We start from the raw sequence: 19488 nt of genomic DNA on the forward strand, positions 1-19488 counted from the left end.
CAAAGAAAGCGAGGGTAATTTTAGAAAAGGAGTAAAAGTAGAAGAGCCAAAATATTGATATCCACAGTAGCATTGGCTTTCTGGGCAAGCCAACGAAATCGTACTTAAAATGAAACACAGAGAAGGTATGAAGACAACTCAGCTCTGAGTCTGCGTTCAAGATAAACAAAACGATGATAGATGCATAAAGAAAGATTCTTATGATAAATTAACAGCGAGCAGTTTAGTAATCTGGTGTCACGGATAATTTGGACTATGTAACGCAAAGAATTTACGAAGAGCACACTGGAACATGTGAAGAAACTGTTACCTTCTCTTGGCTAACCGAGAGAACTTGCTACGAAAAATTTGCTGTTGTCTAACAACAGACAGGGAAAGATGGTTCGAAAACCACATTTTGATTACAGCATTGCACTTAATTGCAACATTCATAAAACTTGATATTTTTACACAGGAAACAATGTTTTACGTTGGATGATTTTTGAAACGTTTTTCATAAAATTCAGAAAAACCAACAATGTACTGAAAACGTTAAACGACCTAAAAAAGGGATACGATTACTACTCACCCAGAGTTGTTGGGCAACCGTAAGAGATTGTGAAAGATTTGGAGTAGATTTTCACTTGGTGTAAGGGATGACAGCTCTTTCTGTGTGTCAGTGAGTGTAAGATGACGCCACAGGAAACAGAAAGGATCCACAGCATGTGATTACAAGACTATTCAGCACTTCATATCGTTTAATTATTTAGGAGTAATTCTAAGAAGAAATACGAAATGGGACGATCACGTAAATTAGCATTAGAGGATGCGAATGGAAGGCTCAGATGTATTGGAAGGGTTCCGGGGAAGTACAGTGCATCTTCAAACGAAATTACTTACAAGATCCTAGGGCGGCCAGTTCAGGAGCATTGCTACAGCGTCCTTATGAAGCAGGCATGACAAGAGATAGCGGACGAGTTCAGAGGCTTGCTGCCAGGAATGTTATAAAGCAGCTGAGACTCAGCATATGGTGTAACAGAGATACACGGGGACCTTAAATAGCAAGCCCTGGATGAATGACGACGTAGTTCTCACGAGACACTTGATGGTTAAATTTAGAGAAGCTGTAACCGCAGAAAACTGTGCTCCCATTCTCCTGCTACCACGAGTAACGTGGCATGTAAATGCATCTTAGCAGTGGTAGTGCAACCGACAACAGTGACATGAAATAGGAGTTACTGAACACAGTTTCCGACATTCTTTCACCGCAAAAAATGTAGTAAGTATACTAGAATTCGAATCAGGAACAGCTGACAACTTAAATATTTTGGAAGCACTTACCTTCGGCTTAGCGTAGTAACGTAATTCACTGAATAAAGGCAAATATTCCTTAGAAAGCTCCATTTTTAGCACTCATACATAACAGATCGCTCGCTGGACGTTCCGTATTTAAAGTCTGTAAAGCTGGCAGGTGGCACCATTACACAAGAAAGGAAACAGATGTAATTTGGAGAATTATAGACCAATATCAGTGAATCTGATTTCTTGCAGGACTTCGTATCACATACATTGTTGCACCTTTACGAAATACATAGAAGGAAACGACCTATTGATAAATATCCAGCATCGATTCAGAAAATATTGTTCTCGTGAAACAGAACTGTATCCTTATTCACACGGACTACGAGTGCAATCAACAGGGAATCATAAGCTGATTCCATATTTCTGGACTTCCGGTACGCTTTGACACAGTTCCTCACGAGTTTCTTCAAACTACGAGTAGATTGCGAGCTTACGGAATATCGCAGCAGTAATGCAACTTGATTAGTGATTTCATTAAGTAAGGTAACAATTCATAGTGACTGATGGAAAGCTAATTAGTGAAAAGAAAGGTAAATACGGGTTCCCCACAGAAGCCTGGTTGGACCTCTAGTGTTCTTCATCTATATAACTACCTACGAGACAATCTGAACGCCTCTCTAGGATTGTAGGCAGATGATATCGGCGTTTACCGTCTAGTAAATCGTCAGAGGATCAAAGAGAATTGCAGAATGATCGAAAACACGTCTGCGTAGTTGGCTGATTGACAAATGTCCCAGAACAATCAAAAGTGTGAGGTACTCCACATGAGTAGGGGAGAGTGTTGTTCCTAGGCACACTTTTGAGACTTTGCCTCTAGTCAGCAATGTAACAGAGGTTTCATATATTTTCTTATTCAGCTTTCAAATCATGACATTCATTTTTTATGTTCTGTTTTTTTTAATTAGAAACATTACTCTGAAAAATTAAGGTTTTTCCAACTATAAAGATATGTTGCAAGGTATATTATCTTCATGTACCTGGGAACAAATATTCTAGTGAAATTTAAATGCGTTTCAATCGAGAATATTTTGTTAAGGGTGTATTTTGTCGTCTATCTGGTACATTATTACTCTGATACACACCAATAACTCAGATTAAACAAAGTGAATTACAACTTAAATGCATTTTGGAATTGAAGTGATTGGGAAATAACAGAAATTCCCATTTTCAAGGTGGGTAAAACTATTAAGACACTAACGAAACTCAAGCAATTTGCGAATATCACGTGTTCTATGGTGAAAGATCTTCTTCTGTTTCAAGGTAGAAGATGTGCACGACCGACGAAGTATGGCTTTACTGTCGACATATTGTACAGCGAGCTTTAAAAATGTGTAGAATTTTACTTGCCATAAAATACGTAACAGAACAGTTAACAATGCATTCCACATAGTTTTAGAGTTAAATGTGCAGAACTCTAAATTTCGTACAAATGCTGCACAAAATGCAACCTCAAGCGCTACAACAATAAAAACTGTAGAAAATGAGCAGAAAGTACTTATAATAGCCACTAGTGCGTGTTCCTTCAAGCCACTTGAAAATCAGTCAGTAGACTGAAATAGCGACCTAAAAACAGCGTGTGTTCCTAGGTACACTAGCTTATAGGTACAACACTCTACTTAAAACATCCGTCATTTTTTGGTTTTGCTTTAAATCACTCAAACTTAACAGTTGACGATTCAAATAAATAGCTACTAATTAAAATTACGAACAACTTAAATTAGAAGTATGACAAAAATGTGTGGATGGAGAACGAAGAGTGCGCTTTACTGGCGGAACACACAACATATCTAGTAAAGATATCGCCTACATTACGCTTGTCTGCCTTTTCTGTAGTGTTGATATGTGGCATGGGGTCCTTACGAGACACAACTGACGGATGATGTCGAAAAGGTTGAAAGAAGGGCAGCTCGTTTTTGTACTATCGCAAACTAGGGGAGAGAGAGTGACATATATAGTACGATGTATGAGGGTGGCAATCATTAAAATAAAGGCGTTTTCTTTCGGCGAGATCTTTTCCTACAATTTCAATCAATAACTCTCTCCTCCGAATGCAAAAAAATGTTGTTGGCTCTCATCCACATATGGAGAAATGACCATCGTAATGAAACAAGAGAAAACATAGATCACACGGAAAATTTAGGCGTTAATTTTTGCCACATTTTATTCGAAAATGGTAAGCTAGAGAAATACTGTGAATGTGGTTGTACAGGGTGGCAAAAATACCAGGCCGTGCTGAAAAGTTATGCTTCCGAATTCTTTGTGTGAGAGCTCTTAAAGCTCTTTAAGTAAAACATACGTCATTGTGGTTCACTTTTTTTCTTTACTAGCTGCACCCGGCCACAGTTTGCTGTGGCTCGATCTCCTTAGGGGGAAACGAAAGAAAAGTGAAATCACACGTTTTTAATATGTATGGGAATTGAATATATGAACTAATCTCCTTTTTTCCCCTCCCCTGTCCATCTGCCACTCCCGCTTTCTTTGTCCATACTCTCCTTGCTCCCTTTCTCTCTGTCTACCACCTTCTCGTTTCTCTGCCCATGTTCTCCTCCACCAATCTTCCTCTCTGCCCATTCTCCCTCCTTCTGCCCTCTCTTTCTCCTCATCTCTCCGCCCATCACCTCCTCTTCCCTTTCTCTCTCGACCGTTTTCTTTTCTCCTATCTCTCCATCTCCTTCTGCCTCCTCTGTCTGTCCTTCACCTCTTTCCATTTTATATGTCCAATTCCTCCCACTCCTCTGTCCATTTCGTCTTCGTCCCTCTGTCTGACCTTGAGCCTTGATTACTTTTACAGTAAATTGAGATTCTTAGTAGACTTCTAAACACAAAACAATAAATAAATAATAAGACTCCCTATTTGCTCACAACGTTTCACGAAGTCAACGTTGTGTCGAAATTTCTAAAATGTCAGGCAAGAACTTTCGGAGAACCACGATATTGAAGAAACGAACATTTACATTTTTATTTCTATAGATGTGTACATATACATTTTTATTTGTATAGATGTGTACATATTTGCAGCCGTCTGTCGCTAGAGGCCTCGTAAATGTAGCGTTTAAAATGGAGTGTGTAATGTAACTACGTCCGTGCGTGAGAAACAAGTTCAAAATGGTTGAAATGGCTCTGAGCACTATGGGACTTAACTTCTGAGGTCGTCAGTCCCCTAGAACTTAGAACTACTTAAACCTAACTAACCTAAGGACATCACACACATCCATGCCCAAGGCAGGATTCGAACCTGCGACCGTAGCAGTCCCGCGGTTCCGGAATGAAGCGCCTAGAACCGCACGGCCACCGCAGCCGGCTGAGAAACCAGTGCTGTGGCGGGATTTCGAATTCGAAGAGTTGGTTCACACATGAAGCGGCCTCCCTTAGAGTATGACTTTGACAGACGACACAGGAACGCTGCGAAATTTGCAACAATGGTCGACGCCTTGGATTCGCTCTCACCGATCAGCCTCCATACAGTCCAGACTTGGCGCCATCCGATTTCCATCTGTTTTCAAAACTCAAAGAATATTTTCGAGGACTTCAGCTTGATAGTGATGAATTGGTGCAAACAGAGGTGAATTTTTGGCTCCGTTAAGAAAGTGAAACATGCTACAGTGACGGTATCAACAGACTGGTTCCTCGTCGGGAGAAATGTATTGGTAACCGGAGTGACAATGTCGAGAAATGTGTAGACGAGAAGAATAAATAGGCAGAATGCTGGTGACCTCTGTTTTGCTTAAAAATGTTTAAGAGTTTCTGGCGAAAAACTCTTAGGCATTACTTTTCAGCATGCCCTAGTAAAACTGCCCCGAAAAATATTCCATGCGTATTAAGACAGACAGGCCAACAGACTTGCCGCAGTGGTAACACAGGTCCCGTTAGATGATAGAAGTAAAGCGCTGTGGGGCTTGGCCACCACTTAGATAGGTAACCGTCCGGTCTGCCGAACGCCATTGGCAAGCGGGCTGCACTTAGCGCTGGCGAGGACAATCGAGGGTCTACTTGATAGGAAGTAGCAGCTCTGGTCACGAAAACTGACAACGGCGGGGAGAGCGGTATGCTGACCACGATGCCCTCCACATCCACATGCAGTGTCAGCTGTGTTCTGAGGATGACACGGCAGTCGGTCGGTACCGTAGGGCCTTCAAGGCCTGTTCGGACGGGGACAGTCAGCCCAGCCTAGTCTTAATGTGCATGTAATATCCTCCAGTGCTATTCTATTTCGCGCACCCTGTATGCCAAACACGTAAGTGTGAATTGCAGTGCAATGCTGTAGACGTACATGTAGGAGTCAACATGAGGGAACATGTGATTAGCACAGGACAGAAGGTGGTTAACACTGGCTTGGTGTGGCGCGCGCTATGCAGTGTGCAGTGTATCGTCTGCCACATGACGAGGAACCGTCCTCGCGCCTCAGCAGGTGCCGCGCTCACAGCGCAGCGCCGGCGGCCACACAGACAGACAGACAGACAGACACACACAGACAGACAGACACACAGACAGACAGACAGACACACGCAGACACACACACACACACACACACACACACACACACACACACACACACACACACACACACACACAGACAGACACACACACAGACAGACAGACAGACGCGCACAGACAGACACACACAGACACACAGACAGACAGACACACACACACACAGACAGACAGACAGACAGACACACACACACACAGACAGACAGACAGACACACACACAGACAGACAGACAGACAGACAGATACACACAGACAGACAGACAGACACACACACACACACACACACACACACACAGACAGACAGACAACAGACACATAGACACACACAGACACAGACGGACAGACAGACGTACCCGTCGATGAGCGGCACCTCTCGCAGGATGCGGCGCACCACCTGGAGCCGGGCCTCCAGCAGCCGCGAGGAGCGCAGCTCCAGGGCCAGCGGGACGCCGACGCCGACGCCCAGCGCCGCCGCCACGATCAGCAGCCCGCACAGCGCCAGCCACTGCTTGTAGTCCAGCTCCAGCACTGCGGACAAGCACAAGGCCACCGCCACCGGTCACCACCAGGGGTCCAGAGACTCCGAGCTATAACGTCTCTCAAAAAAGAAACGCACACATTTTGTAATTAGACATGCCTCACTCAAGGAGCGCAAGTGCATATAAGTTTCTTTCTAATTTACACTACTGTTCATTAAAATTGCTACACCACGAAGATGACGTGCTACAGACGCGAAATTTAACCGACAGGAAAAAGATGCTGTGATATGCAAATGATTAGCTTTTCAGAACATTCACAGAACGTTGGCACCGGTGGCGACACCTACAACGTGCTGATACGAGGAAATTTTCCAACCGACTTCCCATACACAAACAGCAGCTCACCGGCGTTGCCTGGAGAAATGTTGTTGTGATGCCTCGTGTAAGGAGGAGAAATGCGTACCATCACGTTTCCGACTTTGATAAAGGTCGGGTTGTAGCCTATCGCGATTCCGGTTTATCGTATCGCGACATTGCTGCTCGCGTGGGTCGACATCCAGTGACTGTTAGCAGAATATGGAATCGGTGGGTTCAGGAGGGTAATACGGAACGCCGTGCTGGATCCCAACGTATCACTAGAGGTCCGGATGACACAAATCTTATCCGCATGGCTGTAACGGATCGTGCAGCCACGTCTCGATCCCTGAGTCAACAGATGGGGACGTTTGCAAGACAACAACCATCTGCACGAACAGTTCGACGACGTTTGTAGCAGCATGGACTATCAGCTCGGAGACCATGACTGCGGTTACCCTTGACGCTGCATCACAGACAAGAGCTACTGCGACGAACATCGGTGCACGGTGGCCGAGCAACTGGCTCGTCACAATACGCCAGTCACTACTCTTGATGAACTGTGGTATCGTGTTGAAGCTGCATGGGCAGCTGTACCTGTACACTCCATCCAAGCTCTGTTTGACTCAATGCCCAGGCGTATCAAGGGCGTTATTTCGGCCACAGGTGGTTGTTCTGGGTACTGATTTCTCAGGACATATGCACCCAAATTGCGTGAAAATGTAATCGCATATCAGTTCTAGTACAATATATTTGTCCAATGAATACCCGTTTACCATCTGCATTTCTTCTTGGTCTAGCAATTTTAATGGCCAGTAGTGTATTTGACCTCAGTGCAGTACTCTTTCCATAGTCGCAGTATATTACAGAAAGTTTACATGACTAGTTTTGGTGAAACTCCGTCACCATTATCAAATGTAACAAGTATGAGATAAGCCTGCTATTAATTATGAGGACCTGCAGTCTAAGTAACATCTTAAGATTTTGAGATGTGGAGATTTCTGCCTCTACCAGTTTGTTTGGAGACAATGTACACAGATAATGTTATACAATATTCGTGCATGGATGTTGTTATTTCATTAAAATCGTCAAGGTCCGTTGTGATACTTCAGTCAACGATTCCACCTCATACTGGAGAGAAGTATGTTTCAGAATAACAGCAGAATTTCTAAGACAAGATTTTCACTTGTCAGGTTCGTTATGCATTTAGTTGGATAACGCCGATCCTAATTCAACTTATACGTCGTCAAGATTTTAATGTTCCATATAGATAAAGGCTTCACATAGAACATTCTGTACACCGGGGAAGTTTTAAATTTGATACATTCCTTATCTCTAGATATCTGGAAAGCATTTGACACGGTGACTCATTGCAGACTGTTAACGAAGGTAAGAGCATATGGATTAGGTTCCCACTTATGAGAGTGGCTGGAAGACTTCTTAAGTAACAGAACCCAATATGTTGGCCTCGACGACGAGTGTTCATCAGATATAAGGGTATAGTCAGGAGTGCCCCAGGGAAGTGTAACAGGACCGCTGTTACTTTCTAGTATGTACATATATGACCTGGCGGGGACGGTGGGCAGTAATGAGCGGCTGTTTGCTAATGATGATGTGCTTTACGGTAAGTGTCGAAATTGAATGGCTGTAAATGGACGTAAGATAAAGTACACAAAGTTTCTAGCTGGTGCGATGAATGGCAACCAGCTCTAAATCTAGAAAAACCTAAATGAATTCGGATGTGTAGGAAAAACAAAGCCAGATTACAACTTGTGACATAGTCACGAAAACGTTTCGAAGGATGCAGGAAAATATTTGCTTCACTATAATCACACTCTTGGATCACAGTGATTATTTGTAATCAGGTTATTAAATTCGGTCGCTAATGACCACCTGCAGACCTGAGTAAAACCGTGTTGCTTTACACGTATCACACTGTTTAACCGTCACATGTAATAGTGTGATACGTGTAATGCAACACGGTTTTACTCGGGTATAAACATGGTCACTACTGACCGAAATTAATAACTTGATTATAGGTAAATATTGGGTTCCAACACTGGAATTATAGTAAAACAAACACAAACCCATAATGTTCTGGTACAGCATTAGCAGTGTCCTGCTTGACTCAGTCACTTCCTTTAAATATCTGGGCATAACGTTGCAAAGCGGTATGAAATGGACCGAGCGCGTGAGGATTGTGGTAAGAAAGGCAAATGGCTTCCGTTTATTGGGAGAATTGTAGGAAAGTGTGGTTCATCTGTAAAGGATACCGCATACAGGACGCTAGTTCGACCTGTTCTTGAGTACTGCTGGAGTGTTTGGGAAGTGCATCAGGTCGGATTCAAGGGACACGTCGAAGCAATTCCAGAGCGAGGTACTACGAGAGTCACTCCAAAAGAAATGCACACTATTTCTTTTTAAATCCATGTTTTATTCTACATGTTTGAACGTTTTACAGTGTGTATACACATCCTTTAGAAACGATATTTTCATTTTTCCACATAATTTCCATCCCTCTCAACTGCCTTACGCCATCTTGGAACCAGCACCTGTATAGCCGCACGGCAAAATTCTGGACCAACCTGTTGGAGCCACTGTTTGGCAGCGTGCACAAGGGAGCGATTTGATGTGGAATGATCACATAAAATTAATTGTTGGTAAGGCGGATACCAGGTTGAGATTCGTTGAGAGAGTCCTTAGAAAATGTAGTCCATCAACAAAGGAGGTGGCTTACAAAACACTCGTTCTACCTATACTTGAATATTGCTCATCAGTGTGGGATCCGTACCAGATCGGGTTGACGGAGGAGATAGAGAAGATCCAAAGAAGAGCGGCGCGTTTCGTCACAGGGTTATTTGGTAACCGTGATAGCGTTACGCAGATGTTTAGCAAACTCAAGTGGCAGACTCTGCAAGAGAGGCGCTCTGCATTGCGGTGTAGCTTGCTCGCCAGGTTTCGAGAGGGTGCGTTTCTGGATGAGGTGTCGAATATATTGCTGCCCCCTACTTATACCTCCCGAGGTGATCACGAATGTAAAATTAGAGAGATTCGAGCTCGCACGGAGGCTTTCGGACAGTCGTTCTTCCCGCGAACCATACGCGACTGGAAGAGATAAGGGAGGTAATGACAGTGGCACGCAAAGTGCCATCCGCCACACACCGTTGGGTGGCTTGCGGAGTATAAATGTAGATGTAGATGTAGAGTCATCATCTTCAAACCTTGTTACACGAAGAAAGTCTTTCAGTTTCCCATAGAGATGATAGTCACATGGAGCCAGGTCAGGACTGTTAGGCGGGTGTTTCAGTGTTGTCCATCGGAGTTTTGTGATCGCTTCCATGGTTTTTTGACTGACATGTGGCCGTGCATTGTCGTGCAACAGCAACACATCCTGATTTTGCCGATGTGGTCGAACACGAATCAGTCGAGCTTGAAGTTTCTTCAGTGTCGTCACATATGCATCAGAATTTATGGTGGTTCCACTTGGCATGGTGTCCACAAGCAAGAGTCCTTTGGAATCGAAAAACACCGTAGCCACAACTCTTCCAGCAGAAGGTGTGGTTTTGAATTATTTTTTCTTGGGTGAATTTGCATGATGCCACTCCATTGATTGCCTCTTCGTCTCTGGTGAAAAATGATGGAGATATGTTTCACCACATGTCACAATTCTTCCAAGAAATTCGTGTCCACCATTCTCGTATTGTTCCAAAAGTTCGCTGCATACCGTTTTTCTTGTTTCTTTGTGAGCCACTGTCAACATCCTGGGAACCCACTTGGTACCAACCTTTTTTAACGCCAACACTTTCAGTATTCTGCAAACAATTCCTTCCCCTATCCCAACGTAGCGTGACAATTCTTTCAGTGTGATGCGTCTGTCAGCAGTCACTAATTCGTTAACTCTCTGCACATTGTCTGGAGTGTGTGCAGTACGAAGCCTACCGCTGCGAGGACAATTCTCAATATTGCCGTGCCCGCTTACATCACGTAACCTGCTTGTTCACCGACTAACTGTACTGCGATCGACAGCAGCATCTCCATACACCTTTTTCAACCTCTTGTGGATGTTTCCCACTGTCTCGTTTTCACAGCACAGGAATTCTATGACAGCACGTTGCTTCTGACGAACGTCAAGTGTAGCAGCCATCTTGAAGACATGCTGTGACGGCGCCACTCACGGGAACAGGTTGAACTGAGTTTGAAAACAAACGGGAAGGATGTATCTACAAACTGTAAAACTTTCACACATGCGGAATGAAGAGTGACCCTCGTAGATTTGTTACCGTTAGGATCGAAAAACACGCAAGTGTTACGGAGGTGGTTCGTGAACTCACATGGGAATCCCTTGAGTGAAGGCGAAATTCTCTTCGAGAAAATTTAAAGAACCGAAATTTTAAGATGACTACATAAAGATTTTACTGCCGCCAACATACATTACGCGTAAGGACCACGAAGACAAAATGCGAGACATTAGGGCTCATACAGAGGATTGTACATAGTCGTTTTCCTCTAACCCCAAGTGAGGGTGGAACAGGATAAGGAAATTACTAGTAGTTGTGCGGCGTATCCTCCACCACGCAAGGTACGAGTAAATTGACTTGCGGAGTATGTATGTAGATGTAGATCACATTATGAAAATGACTGTCCACAGTTTTTTGTTCTACATATGCGAACAAAAGAAAGTTATTATCTGATATATAAGATGAATATGGGAATTTTCGCATTACTTCCGTTTTTGTCAGTCAAATTCACTGCTCATGCCAACTTAAGTAATATAATGTATTAATTACTCGGTGGAAACGAATGAAGTGCGGGACCGTTCTGCCAGAAGCCTCCAAGTCGTGCACAGAGTATTGGACGTCACATGGCGTGAGGCCAGAATGACTACAGCGGCAAATAGGGTGTGCTCCACAACACGAGGCAATTGGATGAACGAGAAAGATAGTGTGTGTCCATCGGCGCGCAGTTACGGTACTGTATGGTGGTGTTCTTCATTTTTGGAAGAGTCGTTGGCAAACTGTAAGAAGAACGAGTGCGACGAGTGTGGCTCGGGTGTTTGATATTGCTAATAGCATTTTTTTCACACGCCTTGGGGGTATTCCGAATCACAGTCACTTCTGCCTGAAGAATAGGACTTGGTCAGCCTCAGTCAACTACAGCAGCAGATGAGCGGTGCATTGTGCAGTAGGCTAGAAGGTACCAGCGTCAAACAGCGGATGCAGCTACAACCGCGTTCAACAGACCTGCACGGCAAACAGTCTCACGTTCCAAAGTGGTATGGACACTACATGGGAGAAGTCTCCCAGCCTGGAGACCACTACGAGTACTTTGCGTTTCTTTCACACCAGCACATCGGTGGAAAAATTTCTGATGTTGCCAAGAGCATAGAGGTAGCACCATCGAGGAGTGAAGTCAGGTGTTCTTCCTGGGTGAGAGCAGCTTCGGCCTGAGCACGGTCAGGTGCTCTTCCTGGGTGGGAGCAGCTTCAGTCTGAGCAGAGTCATTTGCTCTTCCTAGGTGAGAGCAGCTTCAGTCTGAGAGAGTCACATGCTCTTCCTGGGTGAGAGCAGCTTCAGTCTGAGAGAGTGTCATGCTCTTCCTGGGTGAGAGCAGCTTCAGTCTAAGAGAGTCACGTGCTCTTCCTGTGTGTTTCCGTCTGAGCAGTAGTTCTAGACATTCTCTCTTATGGCGAGAGGATGAAACACGTAAAACACCTTTGGACATTGTCGAACATGATCGTTTCGGTCCAGGAGACTACACGGGGGTAATCTTTCTGCGTGGAGACTAGTGGGAGTACTGATGTTATGTTGTGGGCAGGCACTGTGTTGCAGGGACCAACTGATCTCCAAATCTTTGAACACACTACAGTCACCTGCGAACGTTATTGCGACACTGTACTCCTTCCCAGTGTGTGTCTTTTTAGGTGTACTTTTGGCCCTGCTTCGTTTTCATGCATGATAATGCGCGATCGCATCTAATTACACTTGAGTAGGAGCTCTTGATACGAAAGGATATGTGGCAAATGTCTGCCCGCCCGTTTCCCTGACTTTAATTCCATGGAGCACGTATGGGACGCGTTGGAGAGACGTACTGTAGCGCTTTCACATGCACCAACTTCGACCCAGCAGTTGTCAACCGCACCGGTGTAGGAATGTGACGCCCTTCCACAACAAGTCCTCGCCAACTCCTGTCCCCAACCCTGTGTCCAGCGTGGCAGCATGTCGCAGGACTTGCACTGCCCTCTGTGGTGATCACATACCCTGGTAAGAACCATGTCCTGCCTTCCGTAATGTCCAAGGGACCACCATGAATTTCAGTGACTGCAATGTAATTATTGTCTTCGAATAAAAGTGTTATTTCTGTTCGTTTCCTCACGTACTTCTTGCACTCACTTTCTGTCCTGTACTGTACTAAGAGTTATTTCCACGTATCGTCCAAGCTTGATAGAGCTATGCTATGTGGTAGCGACACATCATGCGAAAGCTACTTTCGTCCTTAGCGTTGGCACACCAGTGTATATTGTGACTCGCCAACTGTTGCAAGTTACACATTCCTCCAATAACCGAGGTTGGACTTAGAAGCATACTCAGCAAACGGAGAGAGTCCGCCATCAAATTCCACCAGCTGTTTACAGAGGTCGCTAGAAGAGAGATAACTATGTTTCACGTCACGCATCACATGAGACAAATAATGCGAAGCTTAGTATCACTGCACACTAGGATAGAAGTCGTTCTCCGCCGCTGAACCGGCAGAATTCCTGCTGTCGCCGGAACCACTCCATCTTCATCGCAGCTCATCTGTCCGAAGAGGGATCCATCGTTCTTCGGCAACGCACGATTATGGAAGCGCTTACACTGCGTTAATGACCGTATTGTGTACCAGTTGGACGTAGCCTGGTAGTGGGACTGTCAGAAGCCCAGCATGTTACCAGTCGTGACTTTCCCGACTGAGGGTACGGGTTTGAATGTTTTCTTCGGAGAAGAGGCGGTGTGGTGCCACTCCATGGACTGTCACTTCCTTTCCGTTCTGTTTCTTTCTGCGTGTTCTGTCAGGCAGCGAGTCACCCAGCGGGTACACACCTTAGAGTACGTCAACTCGTGGACGATTATGTCATAAATGTCCAGTTTTGCTGCAAGGCTTTTCATTACGATCCGTCGATCATCTCGAATGAGAGTGTCCGCACGTCCCAACATTGCAGGACTGACAGTTATATGCGGCCGGCCAGTACGCTGGAGGTCCGTTAGGTACGCGCGACTTTGTTGCGATGATTACAGATTCCTCGCCAGACGACTCACCGTGCTTTCGTTCACTACCAAGTCTCCACAGACATTCTCCAACCGTCTGTCAGTATCTGCAAACCTCTGGTTTTCCATGAAAAAAGGAAAGGTCTCATTGACAGCTCTCTTCTTGGAATGCGCCCCCGTTAACGACGCCATTTTGACGGTTACGTATAGCGCCGTCACCTACCCGAACTACGAGGGTGAGTCAAATTAAAACCTTAAATTTTTTTAAAAATATTATTTATTGTGCAGAAGTGGTACAAAGCTGTATCACTTTTCAACATAATCTCACCCACGCTCAATGCAAGTCCTCCAGCGCTTACAAAGTGCATAAATTCCTTTAGAAAAAAATTCTTTTGGTAGTCCGCGCAACCACTCATGCACAGTGTTGCGTACCTCTTCATCAGAACGGAACTTCTTTCCTCCCGTTGCGCCTTTGAGTGGTCCAAACATATCGAAATAACTTGGGGCAAGGTCTGGTGTGTATGGTGGATGAGGAAGATCCTCAAAATGCACGTCTGTGATTGTTGCGACTGCTATACGAGCAGTGTGAGGCCTTGCATCGTCATGTTGCAAAAGGACACCTGCTGACAGCAATCCACGTCGCTTTCATTTGATTGCAGGCCGGAGATGATTTTTTAGGAGATCTGTGTATGATGCACTGGCGACAGTGGTCCCTCTAGGCATGTAATGCTCCAAAATGACGCCTTTTTCGTCCCAAAACAGAGACAGCATAACTTTCCCTGTTGATGGTTCTGTTCGAAACTTCTTTGGTTTTGGTGATGAGGAATGGCGCCATTCCTCGTTCGCTCTCTTCGTTTCCGGTAGGTGGAAGTGAACCCAGGTTTCGTCCCCAGTGACGATTCTTGCAAGGATGCCATCAACTTCTCGTTCAAAGCGCCGAAGAAGTTCTTCACAAACATCAACACGTGGTTCTCTCATTTCAGGAGTCAGCTGCCGCGGCACTCATCTTGCAGACACTTTGTGGAACTGGAGCATATCATGCACAATGTGGTGTGTTGGCCCATGACTAATCTGTTAACATGCTGAAAGTCATTCAGTGTCACTCGGCGGTTTTCCTTCACTATGGGTTCAACTGCTGCAATGTTCTGTGGAGTCACAACTCGGTGCGCCTGACCTGGACGAGGAGCACCTTCCACTGAAGTCACACCATTTGTGAACTTCCTAATCCATTCGCTGACTTTCTGCTGTGACAAACATGCATCACCGCACTGAACCTTTATTCGTCGATGAATTTCAATAGGTTTCAGACCTTCACTACGAAAAATCAAACGACAGAACGCTGTTCTTCCCTGGTGCAAGTCGCAAGTGGGGCGGCCATCTTTATACTGATACTGCGACGGTATGTGTGCATCTGCACTATGCTACCACCTACAACCCATTATGCATGGTGTTTGTAGCACGCCTACCAACTTACAGGATAACGGCGCAAAATTTCGATTTGTTATTACAAATTTAAGGTTTTCATTTGACTCACCCTCGTACATGAGACCATATGGGCTGAAACGAGAATAATCCACCATGTCCCCCAACAAATTCCTTATTTTTTCAACCAAAACTGTGTTGCAGTACTAATTGCTGGGCCTTTATAGAATGACCGAAGAGGACAACTAAATGTACAGATTTGAAGAAGCATTGCTTGCGCGCGTCAGTGTGGAGCTTCCGATAAGCAATCCTTCCCTGCAGCATTATGTGCCGGGTAAGTGGATTAAGGGCGGTGAAGACCCAACGTAGTTTAATAAGAAAATTCCGAAAATGCTGATAACATAGAGTACGGCAGTCTCAGTTCAAAAAAGTATGCAGGAATGTTTACAGGTAACAGTTTGTAGAAATTCATGCGTCTATTAAAAGATCGCTCTCGGAAGTATGCAGCAGCTTTTGGCGTTTCGAGTTTTGTCTCCTGTTACGGTTTTTTTTTTTTATAAGGATTTAGCATCTGATTGGTCAATCTCTTTGAGTATTGTTTTTCTTTTTTATTTAGGGTTGGTCAAATTATGCGCATTCCACAGGGAACACAATAAGTGACTCGTCAGTTCCTTCAAAGAAGTGGCAGACAGCGGCAATGTGTTTTGAACAACAACTGATTTTGGTCTACCTACACGAAATTCATTGCCAGCGAAAACATAATAACGACTAAATTCTGCAAATGAAATTGCGAAAAACATTCTGTGACATCATTGGATTGATTGCCAGAAGATGAACGAAGAAAGTCGAGGCATTCGTAATGACATAAGACTACACGAGAAATTTCTATCATTTCCATACTTTCCTTAAACGCTCACTGTAATCAAATTCGTCGGCCATTGTTTCAACAGTAACATGTGACAAGTATTACAACAACAGTTAGGTCGCCATCTACTGTAAAAAAGCGAAATGCCACTCTCGTAACTACAAGACCCATTTGCGTCGATGATTATAAAACTTCACACCTTAACTCGCAATGTAAATATTCTTCTGCTCATCTGTTTCAGACCTGTATCACAAGAGGCATGGAATGCATACTGGCGTAACGCCTCATGTATCAAAAATCTTGATGGTGAGTAGGAATTAGTTAGTCTGAAACTTGCACACTGTACCCCATGGCGTTCTCTCATAGCGCACCCCATCGGGCTGACCACACAGCACACTAAGGGGCCACGACAAAGGCCTCGCTGCCACCCCCCACCCCCTCCTGGGCACTCTATGGACAGCCATTACCACGTCATCAAAGCGGACAAAAGACTGCCGATAATGACATTAATTTTGAAAAGGTGATCGAAGAGGCGACGGCTACACGGAACGTCGTCCAAGGTACAGCAGTAGGTCATCAAACTCCTTGTTTCTTACGTGTCCACGGACTTACCAGCAAGGATTCTCATTAGGTTGTAGTACAACATGTCACACCCAAGTGACTGTCTAGTTGTAATAAACCTATGTGGTGTAAATCCATACGCGAGAGGATTCATATCTTAGGAATAAATAGAATATGTAAGCGAGATGCAGACATATACCTGTTAACCAGAAAACAGGACAACAATGTACGAAAACATTGTGACTTACACATGCTTCAAAAGAGCCAAAGTTCAGTTATGTGATGTGGCTCGGAAGAAGCTGTATGTTTTGGCTTCTTGCCATAAAGTATGTCATTTCATTATATTTGGGCAACAAGATGGAAGTTCAAATCATGATTACTAGTACCATTAATAAAAGATTTAAACACTACAACACAGCGGCTCTTAATTATCCCTTCAGTTATTTCTGTAATATTAATATTACTTTCTGTATATAAAACCATGTATTTCAATGTTTTGTTAGTACGTATCATCAACTGAATAACTATAATGTACATTTGCAACGAAACATTGTAATTTTTCAAAAATATAAATGTTTTCCTTATTGTAAACCAAAACTGTACTGGACTGAATTGCTATCTTAAACTACGCGTGTCTGTGTTGTCATCCTGAACAATGCACGTGATGTAAATACGGGAACTCTATCTGATTAAATGAGTCACCAAAAGTATTTGAAATTGTGTAACTGTATTTCAATAGATATTTACCAAAATTAACAGAAAACCCAAAAGGCAAAATAATCAGAAAACTTAAAACTTTGTGCTAATTGTTCTGTGAAATTCTTGTATTGTGCAGTGCAGTGAGTAGCGATAAAAAACCTGACGTCACAGTTTGTGACTTGCAATTCCATCACAAAAAACTAACAGAATAACCATTCTAAGTAAATTACCAAGCGAATCTGAAAGTATAAATAACGAAAAAGTTTATACTGAAATGGCATGTGAATTTACGTAAGCAATCTGACACTAAAAAGTTCGAGCATTCAACGATCCATAAGCATGTGTGACACTGCACTGTAAGAACAAAACTGTCAGCATAAATGTTATTTTAAACTGAATTTTACCTAAACTGAAACTGATGATAAATTGGAAATTCTATACCTAACTTTGAATGGTTTAACTGTAACCTGACAGTAATGCGAAACTGGCCATAACTAATTTTCGTGACTTATTTGTGGTAACGGAAATGTACTACTGCTCAAAGTGATGAACATAAAAAATGCAGCCCAGCAGCAAAGTACTAAGATAAAGAAAACCTTGCACAGTGCAATGCAAGGACGTGCAACTGCTCTAAGCGAATCTGTTTTAGCCGCTGTGTTCCGCTGAGTGCAATGCGGCTACACACATAACCAGAAAAAATCTGTCGTGAGGAGTCGGTGGTACAGTTTAAACTTACTAAATGACTAAAAAGAAGCTAACCTTTTTTTAAAGAACTGTACGCAGACTTCCTGGCAGATTAAAACTGTGTTCCGGACCGAGACTCGAAGTCAGGAACTTTGCCCTTCGCGGGCAGGTGCTCTACAACTGAGCTACCCAAGCACGACTCACGACCCGTCCTCGCAGCTTCAGTTCCGCCAGAACCTCGTCTCCTACGTTCTAAACTTCACAGAAACTTTCCTGCACTCCTTGCAGAACTAGCATTCATTTCGTCCAGGAGTGATAGTTCTGCGAGGCCTGCAGGAGTGGAGACGAGGTATTGGCGGAACTGAAGCTGCGAGGACGGGTCGTGAGTCGTGCTTGGGTAGCTCAGATGGCAGAGCACCTGCCCGCGAAGGGCAAAGGCCCTGACTTCGAGTCTCGATCCGGCACACAGTTTTAACCTGCCAAAAAGTTTCATATCAGCGCACACTCCTCTTCTAAATATCATTCTGGAACAACACTGAGAATGATAAAACTTGTTCTCTGACTATTAAAATAATTGATTGGCGACTCCAGAGAGTTCTGTGTGCACAACGACCATATACGTGAAATTAGAAGGAAGGTCACCGTTACGCCGTAATTTTGATGGTTTATTGACAGCAGAATAGATTTTCAATCACATAGTGATCATCTTCAGTGCTGTAGTGTACAAATTAAACTCATAGGCACTGCTGACAAGTTATTATCAGTAACCAAAACTATGAAACGATCACAATAAATCAGAGTTATTCTCGTCGTTTCACAGCTTTAGACAGCATCTGCATGGGCAGCTTGCATGTGATACGCAGAAAACTGCAAGATGAAGAGTACGACAGGGAAATTGGCAGGGACTCGGTTATGGAACCATTCGTCATAAGCCTTGCGGAGTCTGATTCATGTACGTCGGATAGAGAAGACGATGGAGTGGGTCTCTTGCTGTGAAGTATGTAAATACCAATTACTGCTACTCATGACTTCCTGTGAGTGTGCCTACAGCAGCATAAAAAATTATTAGTAGCTCAAGTTTCATCTTTGACTTCGTAACGATGCAGTTTCCTTCATAAAACATATTTCGTTCAAGTAAGTAGACATACTATAATGCCGTAGCAGGTTGCACAATGAAAGAAAATTAGCTTATAGTAGCACATTAAACGATCTGTTTCTGATATTCTATTGGTCACAAATTATTAAAAATTGAAAACTTTTTAAATGTATTCGATCACTGTGGGTGCCTAATGTAAGCAACGCAAAAATTCGTTAGATTAACGAAACAAATCCTTGTCGTTCAAAAGACGTA

The 19488-nt window shown here is 43.8% G+C and overlaps 1 protein-coding gene across 1 annotated transcript in view; it reads right to left on the reverse strand.

Annotated features, from left to right (window-relative positions):
- Positions 1 to 19488, reverse strand: part of LOC124789267 (dipeptidase 1-like) — a 1467693-nt gene that overhangs the window by 732075 nt on the left and 716130 nt on the right. Inside the window, exon 5 of the mRNA XM_047256565.1 lies at positions 6186 to 6360. Within this exon, the coding sequence (XP_047112521.1) occupies positions 6186 to 6360 (175 nt within the window). The remainder of the gene's footprint in view (positions 1 to 6185; positions 6361 to 19488) is intronic.

The sequence above is a fragment of the Schistocerca piceifrons genome, chromosome 3 (assembly GCF_021461385.2).
Source record: "Schistocerca piceifrons isolate TAMUIC-IGC-003096 chromosome 3, iqSchPice1.1, whole genome shotgun sequence".
NCBI lineage: Eukaryota > Metazoa > Arthropoda > Insecta > Orthoptera > Acrididae > Schistocerca > Schistocerca piceifrons.